The 24,191-nt window shown below is 38.5% G+C and overlaps 1 protein-coding gene across 3 annotated transcripts; it reads right to left on the reverse strand.

Moving 5' to 3' along the window:
* Positions 1-4,721: 4,721 nt before the first annotated feature.
* On the reverse strand, positions 4,722-23,318 carry arhgef19 (Rho guanine nucleotide exchange factor 19). Of its 3 annotated transcripts, none has more exons than XM_039653152.2 (16): positions 22,722-23,318; positions 11,752-12,403; positions 10,795-11,319; positions 10,518-10,650; positions 10,334-10,413; positions 9,936-10,174; positions 9,683-9,843; positions 9,411-9,563; positions 9,170-9,299; positions 8,098-8,172; positions 7,917-8,006; positions 7,147-7,310; positions 6,893-7,051; positions 6,661-6,740; positions 5,947-6,051; positions 4,722-5,837 (listed from the first exon to the last, which is right to left on the reverse strand). In XM_039653152.2, the coding sequence occupies exons 2-16, from the start codon at positions 12,380-12,382 to the stop codon at positions 5,680-5,682; spliced, it is 2,883 nt and encodes a 960-aa protein (XP_039509086.2). In that variant the 5' UTR covers positions 12,383-12,403; positions 22,722-23,318; the 3' UTR covers positions 4,722-5,679. The 3 variants fall into 3 exon arrangements, with proteins under 3 accessions (XP_039509086.2, XP_088980341.1, XP_039509088.2); XM_089124215.1 differs by having other exon boundaries at positions 12,247-12,403; positions 22,722-23,308; XM_039653154.2 differs by lacking the exon at positions 22,722-23,318 and adding an exon at positions 21,401-21,550.
* Positions 23,319-24,191: the final 873 nt, after the last annotated feature.

Here is a 24,191-nt window from a genome sequence, read left to right on the forward strand (position 1 = left end):
ATAGCAATTTAAATCTGTCTACAATGTGGAAACGTTTCTCCTTTTTTCCCCTAACTATAAACAGCACTCAAGTGATTCACATGGCTATCGGGGCTAAAGCCCCGGGCCCAAGCAAGGAGGGGGCCCGTGATTGGCTGTGGAGCAGATACTGCAAGCCATCTGATTACCAAAGCCTTACCACGCAACGTCCCCCACAAATTAGCCCTGTTATTTAGTGGCACTTTGTTGTCGGACAAAGTTGCTTATTCGGCGTTATGATTGGCCAGGCCACCTGTCAATCAAACCCCCGTGGGCAGAAGGGCAAAATTGAAACGTCAGGTTTTAATTTGATATGACAAATACATTTATTCTATTATTTAACTTGTGAACGATCGACCTGCTGCTGCAAGTAGGCCTATAGATGATGGCTGCCTGCGCCTTATTAGAATACATAAACCAATAAATCGCCTTTACTCTTCACTTCATTCTAGTCTATATTATTAAAACACAGCGTCATCATCGACCCCACAAACTTTCGGTAGGCTAAGTTTGAATATTAACTTGATGGATGTATAATTTTGCTTTTTGTGTTTGATTAAACTCTATATTCGCCTCTATAGTTGATTACACTCTATATTCGCCTTATTCTGACTTCTTTAATTTATTCCATGTAAAGCACTTTGAATTGCCACTGTGTATGAAATGTGCTATATAAATAAACTTGCCTTGCCTTGCCTAAAGGACTGGCGATAATATACCAACCCGGTATCACGACAAGACGTGAAACAATCACGTTGGTCCACTTTGGAAAACGTGTAGGCTAGATGTCACGGTTTAACCCCTTCAAACGTGGAACTTAAACTTAACGCCGGAAAAATAGCCTAGACGTTTTACTCATTTGGCTACTTCATTAAAACGTGACATTTTGAATTTTTTCGGCGTGGATCAAGGCAAATGAATCCCTTTCCCTTTGAAAATAATACTTTTTTGCATTTTAATTAATAGAACATTTCTCAGTGATCATCAATAAAACAAAATTCCATTTTTTCTCGGTTTAATGAAAACCAATAGGTCGTTATGGGCGATTGCGATTGCGTGCAGAATAGGTCAAACGTGTAAGTTTCACGTTTGAGGAGGTTAAACCGTGACTACACGTTTTCCAAAGTGGACCAACTTGATTATTTCACGTCTTGTTGTGATACCGGGTTGTATATTCATTGGAGAGAATTCATTTTGTAAATGCTGGTTTTGAGACCATGGTGAACTTGAGACGGTTTTGCACAGCGCACTTGAATCCGACTCTGAGGTCTCAAAGTGACAGACGCTGCTAATAAAGATGCTGTCGCCATGTGTGTCAATAATGTTAATCAAACATCGGAAAGAAAGTAATTTGAGGTTACTGTATTTGACTGAATTACTTTTGCAAAATTAACAAGAATGAATGTTGAATTTATAGGCTAGTGAAAACCATGTAGGCTATGTATATTTGATTACTTTATATAATATAATATTATTCAGTGCTTAAAGTTTTTCATACGTCGATTTATTGTGCCTTTGTTCTATTTTAATTTGTGACTCTTGTCATCAGTAAGCTTGAGATTATTTTCTTAAGCTACTATTATTTTTTGGTGATATTGAAATTGGTCACAATAATTATGACATTTTAGTCGCAATACATTTTGATATGATAAAAAAAATCGTGTTAAAAGTAACATAACTTAACTGTGAAGTATATAGATGGATAAAATGACTCGTATAATAATATAACATTTAGCTCATGTTGGTGACCTAAAGTGGTGGGGGGGGGGGGGGGGGGCCCTGCAGTAACTCATAGCCCCGGGGCCCAGTGAGCTCTTAATACGGCCCTGCCTATGGTTAATGCGGCCGTGTTCACATTATATTCATTTGTAATGAACTTAATTTTCAGACAACGGGACAGACCAGACAAGCTCAGGAGGAGTCAGAACCTAATATTTTGCTTCACTAGTTTATCCTGCTCTCTGTAACCCATTATTATCTTTCTTCATTTTATCGATTGCTGTGGGAAGGTAGAAGGCAGTAGTTGACTTAAATTTGTAAGAATGCCAAGTTTTACCTTCCCGCGTCTCGCCAGAAGATGGCGTCCACAGCAAAATCATACAGGTGTACTTTCTTTTGCTCTTAAAATAATAAATTGTTTGATTGGGGTTTATACAAGGTAGTTGACCGATTTCAAAATAGATCGTTGCATTACTACTTTAACTTACCAGATATGCATTGTGAACTATATTAGTTGACTAAAGTATGGAATGAATGAGGGATTTGACACCAAAATGAGACTCTAGTCTATAGGCTGCCTTTTGGTAGGCTATCTATTCAAAATTTCACAGAATTGAAAACAAAAGATTAGCCTATAGGAATGATTTCGGAAGACCCAGGACTAATTTTTGTGGATTAATTAAAACAGTTAATGAAATAAAAGGATCAGGGAAATATAGGTAGGCCTATATCAGACACTCAAATACCAAATTCTTTGTTTACCACATGCATATTAAACCACTAGGATGTCTCCATCTTAATCAAAGTAAATGGTTATACTATAACCATACTATTATGATGAAATAGACAGTCAATCTAATGTGGGTTCTCAATCCAGTCATTGTATTATTGGTAAAGCCTAGAGTAGTTGCAGATTACTGTCAGCAGAGGGTACAGTAGTATGTGAAATGTCTAAACAGTCAAGACTGCAGAGTTATGAAATAATTATACAACATACCATACGCAGAAATATACAACATACCATAATTATAATTATAAAGAATAAAATTACAATCACATCACATGACACATACCAGGCTACAACTGGGATGTAAATCAGTGCTGCTGCAGGGTTCGTACGGGTGCTTGAAATCCTTGAAAATGTCAGTTAGGTATTTGTTGTGAAAGAAATACAGTTTCAATTTCAAGCATTTCATCCAAAATTTAAGAACTTTTCAAACCTTGAAAACACAACATCAAAATTCAAGCAACTTTTCAACTCTGGGTTAATGATTTCAGGGAAAATCAGGGTTAAATATCTGATCCTTCTGCTATTACGAAACACAATTTTGGCTGCTTATTGCATTTTCTCTTTTAATATGATAAAAAAAACACTAAATAATAATTTTGACTATGTATTGATATGTAATTTACGGTGGCAAAATGGACCTTGAAAGTGCTTGTATTTGACCTTGAAAAAGGTTTACGAACCCTGTTTATGATTTCATATTTTTCAGGCAACTTTTTTTTTTCTTTTTGAATATACAATATTGATGAATATGCCTGCATGTAGAAATTATACATTGCCACAATAAATCTTTAAGTCTACAAGCCTGCATAGCACCTAGCGAGACACTAAGTCAGCAGCAGAGGTATGCTATATATATGAGGATTGCTCCAGGCCAGACTTTAACTTTCATCCTTTTGATTTCCAGCCACAATTTGTACCCACTCCGCACATAGCTTTGGTGTGTTGCCAATACCTAGGCATACTGACATACTGCTGTCATACTTCACAAAGACATTTTCAGATTAAAAACAGTGCACATGCAATATGCCAGACTTTGGAAATATGTTCATCATGCAAGGGAGACTGCAGAGATGATCAGCTCTAAGTTATGTATCCCCAGGGCATGGTATAGCAATGCAAATTATGAAATTTAATTTTGATACACTGATACTTTGGGGTAGATTTAGACATATTTCCTGACTTTTTTTTAATATAAGATTGGATATTGAATTGATAAGAAACAAAAATATTCTAGATGGCACGAAATCTAAAGGGAAGAGATTCAAACCAGTGAGCATGAGGTGGGATATCATAATGGACAACTTCATGTATTTAAACGAAGTGGACATTTTTCTTCTGGCTGGTAGTCTGAGTGAAAAATATGACCCTTCTGCTTGGTCCCTTGAATTTTCTAAATGCATCTTCTTGATCTCATAGTCAGATTTTTTTTTAACTCAGATCTGCCTGACAATCAACAACCTACAAAAAGAACCAAGTCTTTCCCTACATTCCTTTTTCGATAATCAGTTTCACTCGGATGTACTTCGCAATATGGAAGAAAAGATTCATCAATTCCATTTCATAAAAATGCAATAGATGCGTAAACCATATGTGAACATTACTAATACAGATATAACAAATAACATTAACAATAACGTTACCATAATACTTGTGAAATTGAACAAAGCATGTATAACCTGTAAGCAGTCTTGACTGCATCATTGTGTGCTCAAACATTTAAAGATTGCTAAAGAAATTGCAAAAGAGGTTATACTGTAGTTAATTTTTGCAAACCCATAGCAGAAGTAACTTGCATGCATGGATGCATTTTGTACAGCACATTATATAAAATGGATAGGAAATGTTTCACTGAGATAAATGGCTTTAATTAGAATTGCATTCCTGGGCCCCTGCAGTCCGTCTCTTATCTGTCTCTAACTACAGCTTCTTTTCTGCAGCTTTTCACCTCTGATTTACAGCAGTTGGAAACCATTCAAGGTTCTCGGGAACAGCTGTGACAAAGAAACTATTCTGTTTACCTGCTACCCGGCTGCTTTATTGCCCCATGGGATATGAGGTGAGCCTGGAACGAAACTGAAGTTTATGAGACGTGCTTTGTTGTAGTTGTGAGCATACGTGGCTGGGAATAAAGGTTAACTTTACATACAACCTAAAACCTTTTTTTTTTTTTTTGGTCTTTGACAGACACTTTCAGTTAGAATATATGCACTTATTTTTTATTTACAAAGTTACCGTAAAGGATTATTTTTCCAATGTGATTTAACATTCTTAGGAAATCAGTACTCCACAAAGAAATTGCCCCCAAAAAATCTGCGTTACCAAAACAACAAATTCAACAAGCAAACAGCAGAATCACTGACATAAATAATGGTCATCATTTTTCCTGTTATTACACCAATACTATTAAGTAAATGATCATCTACAGAAGACAAGCGGCATAAAGTAATATTTACAAACGTAACAACATCATTCAAAAAGTCCACAATTTGGTTTCAATGTTTCACTAGTAAAAGCAAGCATTTAGCTTTACTGTGTGTCTGTTCAGTGAATCAGCTAACATCAAGACATTATTAAACTATCTAGTCACAAGGTAGAAGAGAAGTCCTTAACACACTTGAGTGAAATGGTTGCTATACCACCTAAAACTAACCCATTTAAATTGGACCTTATTATTTTGCTAAACATTTTAACAGCTGATACATCCAGATTTTGTGCACCCACATGGTGAGCCAGGGACAGCTATGTTTTAAGCAGCACAGTCTCATCCCAAGACGTCATACAACTGACGCTTTTGACCATACGTCAACATCCGCCGTTTTAGGGTACCCTTTAACGTGGGTTAGATGACACTAATCCTAACCCTACCCAGACCTAAACCTACCCTTAAAGGGTACCCTAAAACGTCGGATGTTGACGTATGGTCAAAAGCGTCAGTTAGTTGACGTCTTGGGATGAGACAGTGTTATTTTAAGCAGAGTCCGTGTGTGGGCTGTCAGAAAGTGCAGCACCATATGCGTTGCAAACGGGGCGAATGGTGGTGACGATTTTAGAGCCCCCTGGCTTTAAGGGCGCCCCCACGATTTCAACCGAGTGGGGGTTAAAAATCTTAAAATACAAGCTGTAAGTAAAACAATGTCCCATACTTCAAGGTCTCAAAGAGTCTCTCCCTCTAATTTTTGTGAGACGCACTTAATGCGAATGTTTTCACGGAGGTTTCGCAAACGAGCACTGCGGCTTGTGATCTCCTCCACATAAGATCTGGGGAACCAGCCCCTCTCTCCATCTGACAACCGAATCCCCTCTACCCACCCTGTGAAGTGAAAACATTAAAATTTCATTTATCTCTTCTACAGTCCTCCCACTTTTCTTCAAATGGAAAAATGGAGTATAGCCAGGACAAGGGGGAAAAAAATTCATACCATCACTTGTAATTGTTACAGCTTGAAGGATGTCTGCCTTCTCCAGCATTAACTCATCATGCTCCTGTGACTGGTAGCTCTTGATGCACTGGACTTGAGATAGATCTGTTCAGACATGCATAGAAACATTAAAGGGATAATTTAAAAAATGTTCTATTATTTTTCTACAAATCTTAATTTGTGTTAATCTGAGAAAATTGTAATTGTTGGGAGGAGTATCCCAAATGATTTGTATGCAAAGGGTCTTACCACAAGGCAGGTAGTTTTTTAGAAAAAAGTCTAATTAAAAAAAAAAAAAAATGTGTGTATAACACAGTATAAATATGGTCATGCAGGTTTTAAAAGACATGAGGGAGAGTAAATTATGAGAGAATTTCCATTTTTGGGTGAACTATGCTTTTTAAGATTTTTCTTCGAGGCACTTAGTTCACAAGTAAACAGGATATTCTTGAGCAGAACTGTATATTCCACTGTGTTTTCAATGTTGTGCCAGAGAAATAACTGATGACTTTATATGTCAGGCAAAACAGCCCCCTTTATTATCATCATAAATTATCTGGACTATCTGGAACACACTGCGGCTTAACCTGGCCATGAACCACCAAATGCAACTAGCCACAACTCATCTTTAACGTGCCATTTAGATAAGTGTTAAATTTTAAACGTAGTTAAATCTGAATTGCATGACAAGAGTGAGACAAAGAAATGACACACCATCATTCTCATTGGTCTGGTCAATGGCTGCCTTTGGGTCCGAGGGAAACATGGCTGTGATCCACCTCTGTTTGCTGCTCCTACATATAAAACAAAATGTTCTTTACTCTGTTTTATGCATCGTGTGGGAACACATTTCCTGGTATGGCTCGTTTTCTAGGAACACTCAGATCTATTTGTCAGTGACATGATTTTAGGTGTTTATATTTGCGAATTATGTGAATGTCCTCACTCTGTGGGTGACTTGAGCAGAATCTGGTGTTTTAGCTGTTGCCCCTCACATAACTGCAGGTAGAATATGAATCCTGAGATTCCCTGAAGTTTCTGGCTTAGATCTTTTACCTTGAGGTCTTCAATCTTTGCATGTACAAACACCATGAACTTCCATGAGCTGTGACAGTAAAGAGAAGGGACACATTTTGATATTCAATATGAAATTGTTCAAATATTACATTGGATATTAGTCTCCCATCCCATTAGACTTACTCTTTCCTCCGGGACAGCAGAAGACAGTCATTAAACAGGTGAAGGTACACAGGACGAGTGGTGAGTTTAAACTTAGACCCAGATATACTCAAGTTCTGTGTGTCCACTTCAAGAAGTTCACCATGTTTGACCAGCCAACGAGATTGAGAGATGAGAGGGAAAATCTAAAATAAAATAAATAGAATTTTACAAAAGAATTTTGTATATTTTTGATAATAATTGCAGCCCCTCAAATTGAACATCTCAAAATAAAAACATCTCGACTTTGCAGAATGCCGCAAGCGCACCATAAGCTTATAAGGGAGAACGCGCCGTGTCCAGCGGTTTTTACACGTTTTAGGGCGCATGGCGAGGAACAACGCGGCGCGCCCAGTGTTTTCGGCGCATGGCGCCTAACAATCCTGTATGATAAGTATAGGTGAAAGTGACAAAGTGAAGTGAAGGCCAATTATGGTGACCCATACTCGGAATTTGTCCTCTGCATTTAACTCATCCAAGTTAGTGCATACACATAAGGATTAGCGAGCACACACACACAAGCAAACATTGGACACACATAACATTTGGGCAGCCATATTTGCTGTGGCACCCAGGGAGCAATTGGGCAATTACTCAATGGCACCCAAGTCATCTCCTGCCGATATTGAGAATCAATCCCGCAACTTTCGGGTTATCAGTCTGCCTCTCTATTAGACCACGACTGCAATAACACCCCTGCATGATATATTATACATATACTTAAAAATGACAATAAATGCTTGATGTAATACCTTGCCCTCAAAGTGAATTTTCTTGTTTAGATGAATTAGTTCTTCCATCCTCTTCATGGACTGCACACTGGAGTTACATTCCTTTATTATCTAGTGCAGCAGAGCACAAGTAGTTTTCATTTCATGATTTATAAAACATTATTTGTGACAATTATAAATTCTCTTCTCCTACTTTACTCACCTTTTTGAGCTCATTAAGTGCTTTGGTGGCAGTGTCCTCATCTCGTGATCCAGGAGTTGTTCTCTTCAGGATGTTCTATACATGGACAAGATTGATAACCACAGGACAATTTAAAGCTGCAGTCCGTAGCTTTTTTGGGGTTAAAAATGATCCAAAATACATATTTGAGAAAATACATAACCAGAAAGTGTTCAACGCTATCTGCTTGCCGTAGCTCGATTCAAAACGGTAAGCTTGTAATGATGTTTTTAACTCAAGTGGTACTGGTGGATTTCTGCAGGAGATTTGAGCATGTCTTTGCGTCATCACATTTGACATCACATCTGTACACATAAAGGAGGAGTTTTGGCTAGTATAAGCTATATTTGTGTGTGAGGTTGTTGGAGGTGGAGATTTATAGCCTTTTCTCACAGCACTTAATATAATTAAACGTATCAATTTGATGGTAAAATGCACACCCGCTGTAAAATGCAAAAGACTTCGTTCGGACTTCGGAGTGGCTACAGAAAAAAAGAGACTGCAACCGGGCCCACGCGAAAACAAGCATAATATCGGTAGGACAATACATGTAGTCAACGCAATGCTGACGTTGATAACATTAACAAGTTGAGTTAACAAGTATAATTCGCACGGTTTTGCGTGATACGATAAGCGATTGTTAGATTTAATCAGAGTGATTTTATTGCAATGTCGGAACCAGAACAAAATTGGATGTTACTTGTTCAGATGACATTTGCCGGTGAAAATTATGTTAGTCATGCTTCCAAAAAGAATAATATGTGATTCTAAATGCCAGTATCGACACCAGCGCTGTGATTGACAGCTGCACACTTTCCTCAACGTGTTCATTCGCACTGTGCAGTGTCAAACTACAACTCACGTAAAGTTGATAGTTCCGCGAATAACTGCAATTGCAGATTTCGAACAGAGATGGCGACAAAGTGGAAAAAATGCAGACTGCAGCTTTAACTGATGAAATATTTAAGCCTGGTTCTTAAGCTTGATGTTAGCTTTCAACTTATAAGATAACATTTGAAAAGATAGAGATTGTGCACTGTCCATGATGGAATACCTCCACTAGCATTTTGAGCCGTGTGATCCTTTGAAAAGGAAGGATAAGGAATGATGTAAGAGGCAGCCTCTGGCATATTGGGTCCTCTTCCAGGCGAGCAAGGATTCCAGGGAAACGAGGATTCTCCTGCCTAAGAAAACACCACAACGCAAATGTATGAACCTCTTAAACAGGGCAATAATTGCAACATGCACATTATTATGCTTGTTATAGAACTTTTTTAGAGTAAGAGACTATTTACAGTAGCCGTTGATAGGTCTTTTCCTGATAAGCTTGATTGGTGACATACGGCAGATAAACCCTCCGCAGAGCAGGACAGTGGTCAAAGACAATGTCACATACATCAAAACGCAAAATGTCCCCTTCTAACCTATGCTCTAGATCTTGAAGAAACCTATGGATATAGGGAGAATTGAAAGGGAGAGAGAGACAAAAACAGTAATTTCAACTGTGCACATTTCAGCAGAAGGCCCACTCTTTCAAAAAATTGTAGAACTTTTCATCTTTATTCACCTCTCACTGACTTCCTTCACATCAGGCAGTTTGGAAAAGAGCCACTGCCTCTCCTGCATCCCAAGACTCTCACACAACTCTGGAGACATCATAAAATGGTCAACTGCAATAGACAAGCTGCGTATGTATGAGGCCTCTGATGTCACTAACTCAAACTTGGCCTGAAAAGACAAAAAAAAAAGAATTATTTATTTTTCGGCAAAACTTGCTGGCTAATAAAAAAACAAAACAGACTTTCTGAATGAGGAGTCACCTCCTGCAGTTTACGCTCTTCATTGCTGAAGTTGTCAAGTTGTCCACTGGACCGAACATCAGGAATATCCTGCCAAAGGGAAAAGGCGGAGCCTCGTGATGAGCGGAATGAGCTGGATGGCGAGAGGTTGCCTGGGGACACAGAGTCCCCTCTTTCTTCATCAGTTCCTGGCTCTGCCCCCTGCTGCCTCTGAATCTCTCTGTTGATAGCAACATCACTGTATTCCTGATACAAAATCACTGAGAGAGAGAGAGAGAGAGAGAGAGGGGTAGAGAAAAATGGAAAATGATTCTAAAATATAATAAATAATATAAATGTACATACATTATACATATATATATATATATATATATATATATATATATCAAATTCCAGATTTATTTATTTATTGGCCTTACAGTTTGGCAAGAATCGTGATAGACGTTTAGAGGTACTGGGAGGACTGCCTCCATCCTCATCAATGGAAACCTTTCTCATCCTGTGAAAAAAAAAAAAAACAGTATAAAATATGTTAAAACAAAATTTGTAATATTCTACTCACTACATTGTTCTCCGTGGGTACTAGCTGAGTTTTAGAGCCACCTTTGCTTTGAGCTCCTCCTGTGCAGTGGCAGATTACAGTCAGCAGAGGGCAGTGGTGGTGCAGACCCCACCGGACTATGTGGTGCAGTGTCACTTGATCCCCCTGAGAAGCAACGTCTGGAATTGGGTTTGTCTACAAACAGACAAGGGAGGGAGAAGGTATAGAAAAGGGGATAGAGCTGAAAATATAGCACTGAAGTGTCATAATGACATCACAGCACAAGACTTTCACAATAAAGTCTTTCATTAAGCTAATCAGTACTGATGAGTCACTCACAGTCTGAGCTGAGATTTCCAGACAGGTGACGGTCCCGGGAGGCCACACGAGCAGAAAGAGACTTGCCCAGCTTAAGGGTAAAAGAATTTTTCCTCTGGGAGAGTTGCAGGCGGGAGATGAGCTCAGAAGCAGAGAAGCGCCGGCGCTCATTGTCTGCTGAACGAGAATGGGACAGAGGCAGTGAAGTCTCACTGTTGAGGGCAGGGCCTTCCAGGGCTCTGCAGTCTTCTAGGTCCAACCTCTGCCTCCCCCCATCATTTACTCCCCCCTCTGTTATGGCAACCTCTTGAGGGAAATCTAAGAATGGCTTTGGAGAGATCGGTGTGGCAAGAAGAGAGAGGTCCTCATCTACCCCTGGGAGCGGGCTGGAATTTTGGGATGTGGGAATAGTAGAGCCCACCATGCCAAGCCCTCCTTCTACGAACGATTCAAAGGATGTTGGAAGCAGGTAATCACACTCCACACCTGGGCTGCTGAGAGACTCGTCACTCAGAGTGTCTGGAGAGTACACCCTCATCCTACGCCCTATTATCAACAAGGAACATGATAAATGTTACTATCCACTTGTTATTCACCTGTAGTTTTAACATACACAATCACTTTAACACAGTAGTACAGAACCTTGTTCTAATTGGCCTGTCAATAGAACAGATTTTGGACAGCTCCTTAAACAAACACACTTTATTCAACTCATCAACACATCTGTAGAGACTCCAACATTCAAAATGTGTATTGTTTTGAGAAGCCTCTTGGGGACCACTGTTGTAGTGTATCAAAACACCTGACAGGACATTAGTATGCTTTTAAGGATTGCACTAAGAGTAATCATCTATCCGAAAACTCCCATACAGTTTCAAGAGTGGTGAAAAACTGTGCACTGTGACAAACTATTTATTGTTTAAAACAGGAATGTAGGGCCAATGTGTCAAGACTTAGTTAAGTGAGAGTGGCACTTACTTATGGACTTCTCTTTTAAGGATCCCAAAGAGGTGCGTCTTTGAGGGCGAAATGGGTCCAGACTTTGGAACTCTAAGGGGGAAGAGGGGGAGCTCAGCTGCTGAGACTCAAAAGAGTTCCTGTCCCCAGGTGCACATGGGGACAGAGGCAGAAACAAGTCTCGAGAGCGGAGACCCTTAACTTCTGGTTCAGGGTTTTCATAAACGGTCTCAGGTAAGCCAGTAGTGGGTTTCCACATCTGATCCTGAGCCACTTCCACATTATTGCTATCCTGGGTCAAATAATTGTCCAGTGTTGTGTCTGTACTCCCATTCTTGGGAAAGTCAGATGGACCGCTTCCATTGCATCTGACAGGCTTGGAGCAAAAAGAGGAACTACGGTTTTCTAGGGTGTGTGATTGGAAGCCATTAACGCTTGGCTGTTGAAGGTCAATGAAGGCCAATGTCTCTTGCTGACACACCGCAATGTGCTGACGCTGTCGCAAGAGAGGCCTACCTTCCCGAGAGTCACTCAGAGCCTGGGCCTCAACTGAGCCTGGGAACCACATGTCAGAGCTCTCCCCTCTGCAATGGAACGCTTGGAGGTGAGGCTGGAAATCAAGAAGAGGAGAGAATCCATAGCCAGGGAGCATGGCTCAGGAGGAACATGGGTACTGCAAAGCAATTGGGAAACAAAAACAGACAGAAATAATGTTAGGTATTATAACTCAGGTACCCACATAACCATTGTTCTGAGAGATGCTGCATTTCCAAATTTCAGCTCATAGAAATAGATCCCTCTGGCCAATGTTTTTGTTGTGCCAGCACAGATTTATGCACAGTAAAGCTTGGCTCATCTCTGCAGTTCTTAATGGATTTGGTGATCCACTGGGTAAAGTTAAGTCTCGCTGAACAGTCTCTGCTCTTCCCCCCCCATGGCAGACTTGGCTTAGTCGCTGCCGATGCATCTTCCTGTTCTAATTAAAGAGTGCAGCATGCAGCCCTACACCCCTATACTTATCTACATAATTTACAGCTGGATCCCTTACTCAAAACAACATCTTCACTGCAGAAGCAAAGTCAGTCACATGAGGACACTCCAAATTCTCAAACTATGATAATGGGCAAGTGTCTAGGCTTGCTAGCAGCTTAGACCTGAGATGGAATGCTTCACAAAGAAGACTTGACTGAGAATGTCATCTTGGAAGAGTTTTTTGTGCATATTTGCCATGTTTTTAAACAGCTTTCTATTTACCTAAACTAATCTGGGTCATGGAAGAAGCATTGCTTATTAATATTCAGTGTTTTGCCCTGAGGGACAGGCAAGCCTAAGATAGCTTGAGCTATGACATTTCCTAGGCTATTAAAGCAATGAAACCTCAGCAAACTGTCAGTGCTGATGACCCACATCTGCCTTAATCACTGACCCGTGAAATAAAAAGAGATGTTTTCTAAACTTAGAGATGAAATCCGCCAAACGATACTAGTTGGGTTGCCCATAGGTGTCTAAAACTCTACATTGGATGCAATTTAGGCGTCTTTAGACGTATGTCATGAACCAGAAAATAAAAGGTAAATCTTAAACTGAATAAATCATTGTTTAGACATTAGACACAATAAATCATTGTTTGATTGTTTATCTCAGTTTCTCTTTTAAAGCTGAATGTACACATGGCTAAATCCAACAACAAGAATTTAACATGATCCACAAAGCAAACACTCACTCTCAGACACTCATACACTCACCTAAAGGGTTATTTTGAACACCCGTTCAATTTCTCATTAATGCAATTATCTATTCAACCAATCACATGGCAGTTGCTTCAATGCATTTAGGGGTGTGGTCCTGGTCAAGACAATCTCCTGAACTCCAAACTCAATGTCAGAATGGGAAAAAAACATGACTTAAGAAATTTTGAGCGTGGCATGGTTGTTGGTGCCAGATGGCCAACTGATTCAAGCTGATAGAACAGCAACTTTGACTAAAAATAACCACTTGTTACAACTGAGGTATGCAGAAAAGCATTTGTGAAGCCAATCCTGAAATCCTCTGATGGCTACTTCCAGCAGGATAATGCACTATGTCACAAAGCTCGAATAATTTCGAATGAGTTTCTTGAAAATGACAATGAGTTCACTGTACTAAAATGACCCCCACAGTGACCAGATCTCAACCCAATAGAGCATCTTTGTAACGGGAGCTTCGTGCCCTGGATGTGCATCCCACAAATCTCCATCAACTCCAAGATGCTATCCTATCAATATGGGCCAACACTTCAAAAGAATGATTTCAGCACCTTGTTGAATCAATGCCACTTAGAATTAAGGCAGTTCTGAAGGCAAAAGGGTGTCAAACACAGTAATAGTATGGTGTTAATCCTTTAGGTGAGCGAGCGTACATGCATATATACAGTGTATATATATATATATATATATACATACAAATAAATATATATTTACTTATTTATTTATTTATGAAAATCCCAGATACCATATACTATGACCCTCTGTCTTGAAAGAAAAAATATATGCGCATATCTTTACCAACATTGCACAACTAAACCCAAAAACACACTGCACAAATGGTTACCTGTTCCCTATACTCTAAATAAAGGTTTCTTTATTTCCACAGATGCAGAATGTTGTTAGTTGCACTGGAGATGTGAAATGTATGGAATGAATCTGGATTCATCACATGCACATAGAGAAATAAAAGTCAGCTGGTCACTTGGTATTTTCAGTTTGTCTTCTAATCAACATATAATAATCTGCTATTAGATCATGAAAGCAATTGCCAATTTGCGATTCAGGCAATGTTTTAGCAAACTCATATTTACGTCAGCACTACAGTTGTTCTTGTTGAATATCCTGTCATTTGGAAACAGGTCAAATTATGGAAGCAAAATTTGGGAGCTGTTGTAAAATATAATTGTATTTTGTGCTACACAAATTAAATGTATACAAATAGTCACTTTGTGAATGCTGTGCATAGCTATTAACTATAAAGCAAATTCAATAATACACTACATTACAGTTCATTACCATATATCTATGCCATACATTCAACTTTATGTCTTGCCCATTTTACAATTCTCAGTAATATCCACCATGCAATTTTCCATGTTCTCAACATGTCATTTCCTTATGTTTTGGTCTTTGTTGTATATATTCTCCCTGTAATTTTGGAGGCTTCCTGTAAGTCAGGGCATCAACAAAGTAAATGAATTGAAAATTACCATCTTCTTCATTGTTGCTATGATTAAAGAAACCAATGCTGCCAAAGCCCATGCAGACCGTTAAGAACCACATGAATCCACAAGTATATTCAGCAATGTCAACTGCAATGTCAATACTAATAGCTTGCATTAGCTATATGCTGTGAAAAAAATATATATATTTCACTTTATTTCAATCACTAAATCGATTTAAATCCTACAGGGTTTATATATATATATATATATATATATATATATATATATATATATATGAAGAGTTCAGATGCAAAAGCCTCTAAATGCCATTTGAAATTTTCTTCTAAAATGATCATTTTTTATTAAGCTTATATATTCAAGTTCAATAATTTCACTTAAATAACAATTAATAGGTAATCCTCATTGCAATTTAACTGAAATTACTGAACTTAAATATACAAGCTTGATAAAAATGATCATTCTAGAAGAAAATTTCAAATGGCACTTAGAGGCTTTTGCATCTGAACTCTTCATATATATATATATATATAAATGACTGTACATACATTTTACAAAAGTTTTAAGTCAGAATGAAAACACCAAAAAAAAAAAACAACCTCCCCCACCCCCCTATTAATTTCTAGAATTCTTTGAGCACAGGGTCTAACAGTGTGGTGTGATAGGCTTCTGTTTGTATGTTATATTGCTCTTAAGCAGGCTGACATTGCTGGTCTAATTGGCCTGAGACAGAGAGCACATCATGGCATCTGCCGTTCACACTCAAACGCCTCTGCTCATTTTCAGCTGCTGCAACTTGATGGCAAGATGCAGGTGATAACAAATAAAAGATGGATATTATTTGTCAGATTACGATTAAAGGGATGGATCAATGAAAACAAATATTCTTTCATCATTTACTTGTACATTTTCGTTCCTGAATGTTTTAATGATGATCTTTAGATGAATGTAAAATTGTAATATTTTTTGATTATTCAGAAGGTCTCCTTTTATGGCAAATAACAGTATACAGCTATGGTACAACATGAGTGTGAGTAAATAATGACAGAATTTGAATTTTTTTTAAGAGAACTATTTCTTTAATAGTTTCCTGTCATGAAGTGACCTTACTCTTGAAACTAGTTTTGCTTAAAAAAAAAAAAATAAACCAATAATGTCTAATGTGCTCAATCTTTCCTGTATATAATGGATGACATTATAATGGACACCTCATGTTTAAAAGTATTGTTCTAGAACAAAAGATGCAAATTAATTGTTGAGATTTTTATATAGCAGAATTTAAATTCTGGTGGGGTGAGTTAGGATATCTGGAGGGGAAAACACTTCTTTGTTTGTGTGTGGTGTGTGGGGCCTGATCCCCCAAAGTGCCTGAGGCCTTCCTCCACCTACTCCATCAAGACAGACAGCGAAATCCCCTTTCACATTCACAAAGCATTGACATTGCCCTCAACCGTCTCAACAACAACACAACAGAGAGAGAGAGAGCAAGAGAGAAGCCCATGAGTGTAACAATACCTGGGTTAAGGTATTACTCGAGCAAGCCAAGCTTATTCAGACCACCTTGAACCCCATAGTCTCATCTTAAAGAAACCACACCTTTAGGACATCTGTGCACTCACCTTCTTTCAACTTTAACACCTCCCATATCAGACACACCCTGTCAAATACAGGAGCGATATGCACACATGCAGTAGTGCTGAGTGTGGAAACAAAGCACTATCACATGCTGCATGCAGTTCAGTTGAGAATGCAGATGATTTTAAGTTTTATACACACAATAAACTATATATAGTGCTTTGAACACTGCATTTTTAAACAGGAACCACCTCACTTCACACTAACCGACATCCACTTATGTTTGGATAGCCACTTGGAAGTTTAATTGCAGAGAGTTGCACAGTTTATTGTTAATAAGCATAATGATCATTTAATAGAAAATAACACAAGTAGCAACAGGCTTTTATTAAGCATCAATAAAAATCTTTAAGAAAATCCCCTAAGTAAAAGTGCTTAATGTCAAGTAAAATCGAAACTGACCCTTATTACTTTTTTTTAAACAGTTCCTCAGTGCATGTTATTCCAAAGACCTAAATAGTTTGTCTTCACGATCTTTAAATCAAAACATAATAACTTTCTCTTCTTCCGAAATGATTTTGATTGTCCGTCGACGTCACTCACTGGTTAATGTTAAACTATAGCCAAATAGCTATTGTTGTAGCTAACTTGCCTTAGTCTCAATTCTGGTGTGTCAAGCTCTCGTGTGTCCAATCAATTCCCAGTGGGTTAAAATCAAGCCCCACCCTACATTTTACACTTAGAAATAGATCAGATTATGAAAGTTAAATGGGTTGTGAAAACATATGTTTGTCAGTCACAGTATCATGGTGATTTATAACTAGATTTGCATCACTGCACTCAGAAGACCTGCTGATGTTTGCCAGATTTATACAGCTCAATCAGTTCTTTACTGTTCCGCTAAATTTGTGTCCCATTGCAACGATGACCTACTTTCACCGTTCCATTCACGCCACACTCATTCGCACTCAACTTCCTGTTTTCTTTCAGTCGCTGTACGGTGAGCCAGGTGAATGCTCCAATCCCCCCCTCCTTCTGCTTTATTATATGGACAGGTAAAGACTAGTCACTCGAAGTAGCTTGTTTTGAAATGTGATCTGTACACTGCTTACACCTTGCTTTAGACTGACCATGAATGCAGGAGACGACAAGGTTTGTGACATTGTAATATAAAGACCTACAGTAATCATTTTAATCTATAAATGGGCTTACGGTTTGTTTGTTTTTTAATTCGTTGCTGCATGGTATTCCTGAAGATTTTCTCTGAGAGACTGCATTTAGGTCAATATGTAATCAAATAAGAACATAAATGATTTTATTCACAGTAGGTCTAAGCCAACAAGGTTCGTGAAAAAGCCTGCAGGCTGCGTAGCTAAACAGGTGTGCATAGAGCGAAGCCAGAGAAAGGCCTTTTACACATACCTGTAGGGCTTGGCTTTTTCAGGATCACTTTTCATAGACAAACGCAAACATGTGCACCACACACAAAAGCAAAACTCCTAAAACACAGACATACATTTGTGCAAGAATATTAAATGTACAAAATATCCACGCATCTTAATTTAATAGGGTTTTTTTTAAGTTAGGGTTAGTGTCAGTTTAATAGCATGAATATCAGATGATGTCACCAACGTTTCCTCACTGACGTCACTCACTTCTAAAACTTGTCTTCCGCCATCTTGAGTACCTGATTCGGCAAGATCGATACGTCAGTCGAGCCCGAACTTGGGGTCGGGCCGATATTTCCCGTCACTATCCTAGAGAGTGCGGCGCGGGACTAGATTTGATGGCCGAGTGCAGGTTCTTGCGTTTTTAAACCATAAACTTCTAAAATTCCTTCAAATAGTGCTAGTGCCTTCCAACATACTACAACAATCACACTAACCACACTTATACTTTTTATCTGCAGTTTAAGTCTTGAAATCCAAGGACTGTTTGTGAAGGCAAAATGAGGACACAATAAAAATGGTTAACCATTAAGCCTTTTGTGAGCCGAAGAAAAGCAAGTTCATTATCATGGCCGACCCCCACTCCCAATAAAGATCCGACACTTTCCACATTCCCTAAATAACTGCGCTTCTGTCATTCCACTTAAATTGCCTAGTAAGCTGTACCCGAGAACAAACAAAGAGTCTCGTCTGTCTGAGCTCACGCAACAAGAACAGGCCTTATTTGTGTGGCTGCATCCTATCTGTGCTGACTTTTGGGGGGGGCACTAATAGCGTGCAGTCACACAAACAAGGTCTGTTCTTATTGCTCCCCAAACCTCTTCCTTCACCATCTGTTCATTCTGCAGGTGAGCTCTGCTGTTTTTTAGCCCTTACAAGCCCTTTAAGGCCAGTAAGACGCACAGTTGAGTGAAGGGGCTTTAGATGCCCATTCCACCCCGAGTGGACCTGTTGACCTGAATTCGACAAGCAAAATGAGGGTAAGTGAGGAGAGAACGTTTTTGCATGCAAAGAGTTGGGATGGAATATTACTGGGTGTGGCATGGCGTCCTTTTTTTTCCCCAGACTACGGCTCTAGTACATGTATGTGCAGATACAGAATCAGCCTGTTCCCTCCAACTGACAGGTGATGGGGCAGGTGCTCCTTACATTGTAACAGTTTGCTTTATAGGGTAAATCAGTGTCACGCAAAAGTATCTCAAAGCATGCGTCATGCGATATAACCATCCTCAAAAAAGTAATATTACCACAAACATTTTCCATACGCCTTGATAACATGTGAGTGTATCACATTTTTTTTTTTGGTTTAAAAAAGTTTTTATTTCTGCATCCTGATTAACAACACATGACTTTAACTTGGACATTTTTTCAAATAATAATTATATATTTTAAGTTAACATAAAAAAATACTAATTCTACTAATAGTTATAATAAGTTATATAAATAGTTATAATAGTTATACAATATTTCTAAAAATCTATGAAATGCTTATAAAAGATGTTTCTACCTAGTAATATTTTATTTTCAGGAATTTCTTTCTTTAAAATGGCTTTTTTTTCTTCAATATGATCCTCGGAGAGTATCAACCTTATTTTTTTTTCTTCATTTATGTAATAAAAAAAAACATCTAAATAAATCTTTCACTCAGACATTACAAACAAACTTATAATATAAGAGGAATAATCAAGTCATTATATGCATAAATAGCTATTTTAATTGCTTTTGTTAATTGTATTTTTGAATCAATTAATGACATAAAAAAGTTACGTCTTGTCATTTACACTAAAACATGACAAAAACAGCTTATTTTCCTGGTACACATACCAGTTTAGTTGTATTGTTACTAAACATCCTGTAAACTGTTCTTATCTCTACCAGCATATGAGCAATCCAAACCTGCTGAGAACTACGAGAATGCATTGAGTCATACAAACACACACAGACTGGCACGGTCGAGCTGGAGGAGCGGCAAGCCGCGTGTTACGATAGACATTCCAAGGGTCTGGCCACCCCCACTGTCTCTCTGATGTTCATATCTAGCAACATGTTGACTAAAAGCAAAGCACCAAACCACACCCTGTGAGATCCATCCATGATCAATTATACAGCTTACAAAATTCAATGTCTTTAGGGATCTCAATAGATGTCAGTGGAGAATAGGGAAGAGTTTCACAGACCATTCACCTGCTACACAAGGTCTAAGTGCATGAGAAAAAAAAAAATCACTCGATCTCACTCCATTAAAAAAAACAAAACAACAACCCATATTTGTATGGGATAATCACTCTCAATCCTAAAAGGATATCTCTTACACATCCAATGATATGATGCAGCACATGCAGACAATGGTTTCCGAAGCTATACAGGATGAGGAAGAATAAGGCAGGGAGATTTTATTGTGACTTGATACTTTTTTGTTTACCCCACATCCTCATGTTGGCATTCACTCATGACCCATCTAAAAAGAATCTCAGTTTCCAGGGCAGGCAAATGACCTAAAATCAGATGTTATGAAGCCAGTTTAAAGCTGCAAAGATTCTGCAATTCAATAATTTCATCTGGGCAGTCAGGATAATTTCTGTTCCCGCACAGCAGTGTAGAGGAGAACATAAAGCCTTCCATCAGACAGGTGCTAGGTCATAAAGAGGACGTCGCACCCTCCCTCTCTGAAGGAAAAGAAAACACTCTACAAAACACATGCTCCACATATGGCATAAAACAATCAAGAAAACTCAGACAAAATGCCTTGGCATTAAAATTACAAAAAGTAAAGCTAAATAGAACTATTTTTCAAATTTTATCAGAATAACACTATATATTTTTGACATTTAAAATATTTTTTTCTTCAAAGAAAACATCATCTAGTGTTTCAGAAAAGATCTCATCAAGGCACATACTTGACAAGAAAGCATGCAATGAAAAGTCAGATTTCATGAACTCAAACGGTTCTTATCAAACACATCCAAGAGCAAATTATCTGGACTTTGCCATCCATAAATATTTTATAGCTTATAGCTTCATACTCTTTTACTGTACATCAATAATGATCTAATTTCTGCCAGACCTTTTTATTCTCCAAAGTAATCGACCTAAAACAAAGTTAATACTTGAAACAGAACCGATCTCTGACAGAGCAAAATGTATGTCCTCTTCATATGTCAATCAGTAATAGATTTCACTGTTTGAGCAAACCCAAATTTATATCAACCAAAAAAAGAAAGATGCAACTGACCAACACAAAGCCCAACAAAAAAAAGTCCAAATTCAGGCTCCCCAACTAACATTTCTATATTGCCTCACACAGTAAAACACCCTGTCCATGACATTGAGTTCATGACTGCACTGCCATCTCTCCATGTGCAGTTCTTTTACAGCGTGTTCCAGACATGCACTCACCTGCCCCTCACATCAACAGAAGCTCACATATGCACACACTTACCATCTCTGCTCCCTGCAGCAGTAGAATATTAAGGGTCATATCCTGCTCAATCTATCGAACTATTATGCATGCAACATTAAGCAGCTTGCAAGCGATCGTGCAGCATATTTGCATCTGACTGTGTCTGTTAGTGGGGCTGGAGGGCAGTGTTGCTGCCTGCGCCTGCTCTATCAGGATTTTATAAACTGGACCATATCCCAGGCGTATCATGAGATTTGTCTATACAGGTGATGAGTGTCAGATGTGCAAATCAAAACGTCATAAACATGCGCATCTGTTCAAAATGGTCTGGCAGTTCAACGCAAAACCCAGCGGGACAGGTATACATGACTCACCATGTCACACAGTTAACAGGAAGCAGTGATCATTTTGTTGTTGGCAGCACAATGTGTAAAAATGACAGTAGGCTCAGCCAATTCTTCGAACAGTTAACAACCAAGGCAAAGCAAAAGTCTGAGACCATTATACAATTCATTTTCATTAACATTCACAATAAATTATATATGAACAGCAATTGGGAGCTGAAGTAAAGTTATAATTGAACTTCAACTGAAAATTAATGTAAAACCTAATGATCAGTTCTCCAAAGCATACACTGTAAAAAATATTTTCAAGATTTGTTATCACAACATATTTTCTTTTGTCAAATCATCTTTATAATAATTTATTTAGTTGAGATAACTTATCATTTTGAGTTTCTGATGATTAAATTAATCTTCTTCATTGTATAAACTCACTTTTTCCAGTTCAATCAACTTAAAATTTTAAGGCAACCCAGGTTACTTACTTTTTTTACTGTAAGTTAAACCAACAATATTTTTTTACAGTTTAGTAATCACAACATTTTTTCTTTTGTAATCAAATTAAATAATTTATTTAGTTCAGAGAACATATAATTTTGAGTTTCTGATGATTAAATCATTCTCCTTCATTGTAGTAACTCACTTTTTCCAGTTCAATGAACTTAAAATTTGAAGGCAACCAGGTTACTTACTTTTTTAAGTTAAACCATGCATATTTTTTTACAGTGGGCTTTGATGGAAGCAGCATCTGACCATCTGTACAAATCAAATTTACCTGATAAAATGATGCAGAAATAATGCAGATTCTGAAATATTTCTTCCTAATTTCACTTTACATTGTTTCGTTGTTTAAAATTTGTCAAAATCCTATAATTTGTCATTTATTAAATAAACATTTTAGAATTGTGGTCTCAGACTGTTGGTCAACTGCATATATAAATCTTCCTCATGAAGTACACAGAACAATTTGGTGATATCACCTAAAACTCTACAGATTTTGATTTACAGAAAGCCAGTACCTCATTTGTATAAGTGGACCGTGGGCTGGATGGGGTCCAACTCCAGTGTGCAAATCCAAGTCATCAGGACTGTGGCTGAGGTGTTATAGTGTCCATGACTGCCTTGTGTTCCTCTCGGCTACTTTGTTTCCCCTCAGCTGCTCTATAACTCAGTCAGCATGCTGTGGCTTGAGCCCAGATGATCCAAGTGTTCACTTCAATCCCCTTCAGACACAAAAATACAGTTGACAGTAGACAAATAAAACCCTACTAACTGTTCTAGCTACTCAAAAACACAGATTTCTCCTCCATATCGTTCCCCTTTCCTCATATTTCCCCTTCAGCAACAAATGCAGAAAGACATTTGTCCTCTCTCGCGCTGTCTCTGGCTCCCTCTTGCACTTATTTATGGTTTTATTTCTAACACCTGCCAGCAGAGGAAAAGGAGAGAGGCGCAAGCAGTCGTCTGGTTCAGAAGAGAGTCCTTCCTGCCAAGGAGGGAGAAAGAGCATGAGTGTGTGCGTGTGTGTGTGTGTCTGGATTCCTGTGTGTCAACAGCAGTACTTTGCAAGTGGATAGCAGGCAGTCGGTTAGGAGGGTTAGTTTGGTGGGGGCGAGAGATAGAGGGTGGGAAGAAGACTGTATGCGAATATCCTTTCGTGCATGCGAGTGTGTGCATGTGTGTGTGTATAATTAGGTAAGTAATAGTTTGAAGATAGCAAGTAGCTGAGAAGGCATGCCGAAACTCACTCAGATATGCTCTTTAAATCCTTTTTAACTTTGCACACCTCATTTATTCACTTATCATGAAGAACTGAAAGAGCCGTTCATCAAGCAAGCACGTGTGAAAGTCTAGAAGATCAGCAAAAGAAAAATCATTGAACTCTTTGGTAAACAAAACCTATTCATGTTAATCTCCAGCCAATTATTGATGTGTTTGCACTGAGAAATTAGTCTATTCAGTGGGAAAAGCACATTAAAGCGTGACGGTGTGCAACAGGGTCTCTCTTGCAGGTGATGAAGCACACTTATTAGAGTTATTAATAAGCAAAAGGGCTGCTGTCCACATTGCATACTTCAGCACCGTGACATGTACCAACCAACCCCGCCTGCAGGCTGAAAAGCGTAGGAACGCACAGCAATCATAACAATCAAAAAATGAAGGAGAGGGAGAAAAAAAAAGTCTTAAGAGCCAGAGGCAATAGAGATTCTTTTTCGATTTTTGAGTGGGTGGGGTTAGAGACAAATCATTATCAGAACACCTGTCTGCTTCTCACTTTAATATATCAGAGTTGCACGATCCATCCATTCCACACACACACACAAAAAAAGGGGGGGTGGGGGATAGTGTAGATGCATTTTTGGTTGGTAAAGGCTTTCAATGGGGCAGGTTGTACGTACAAATCTGGCCTTGATGGTGTGATCAAATTAAATGGAATGTGAGAACCAGAGATCTGCAGAAAGTAGAGCTGAAAAATGGGGCAGAAGCTG

The sequence above is a fragment of the Pimephales promelas genome, chromosome 20 (genome assembly GCF_988280905.1).
Source record: "Pimephales promelas chromosome 20, fPimPro1.hap1.1, whole genome shotgun sequence".
NCBI lineage: Eukaryota > Metazoa > Chordata > Actinopteri > Cypriniformes > Leuciscidae > Pimephales > Pimephales promelas.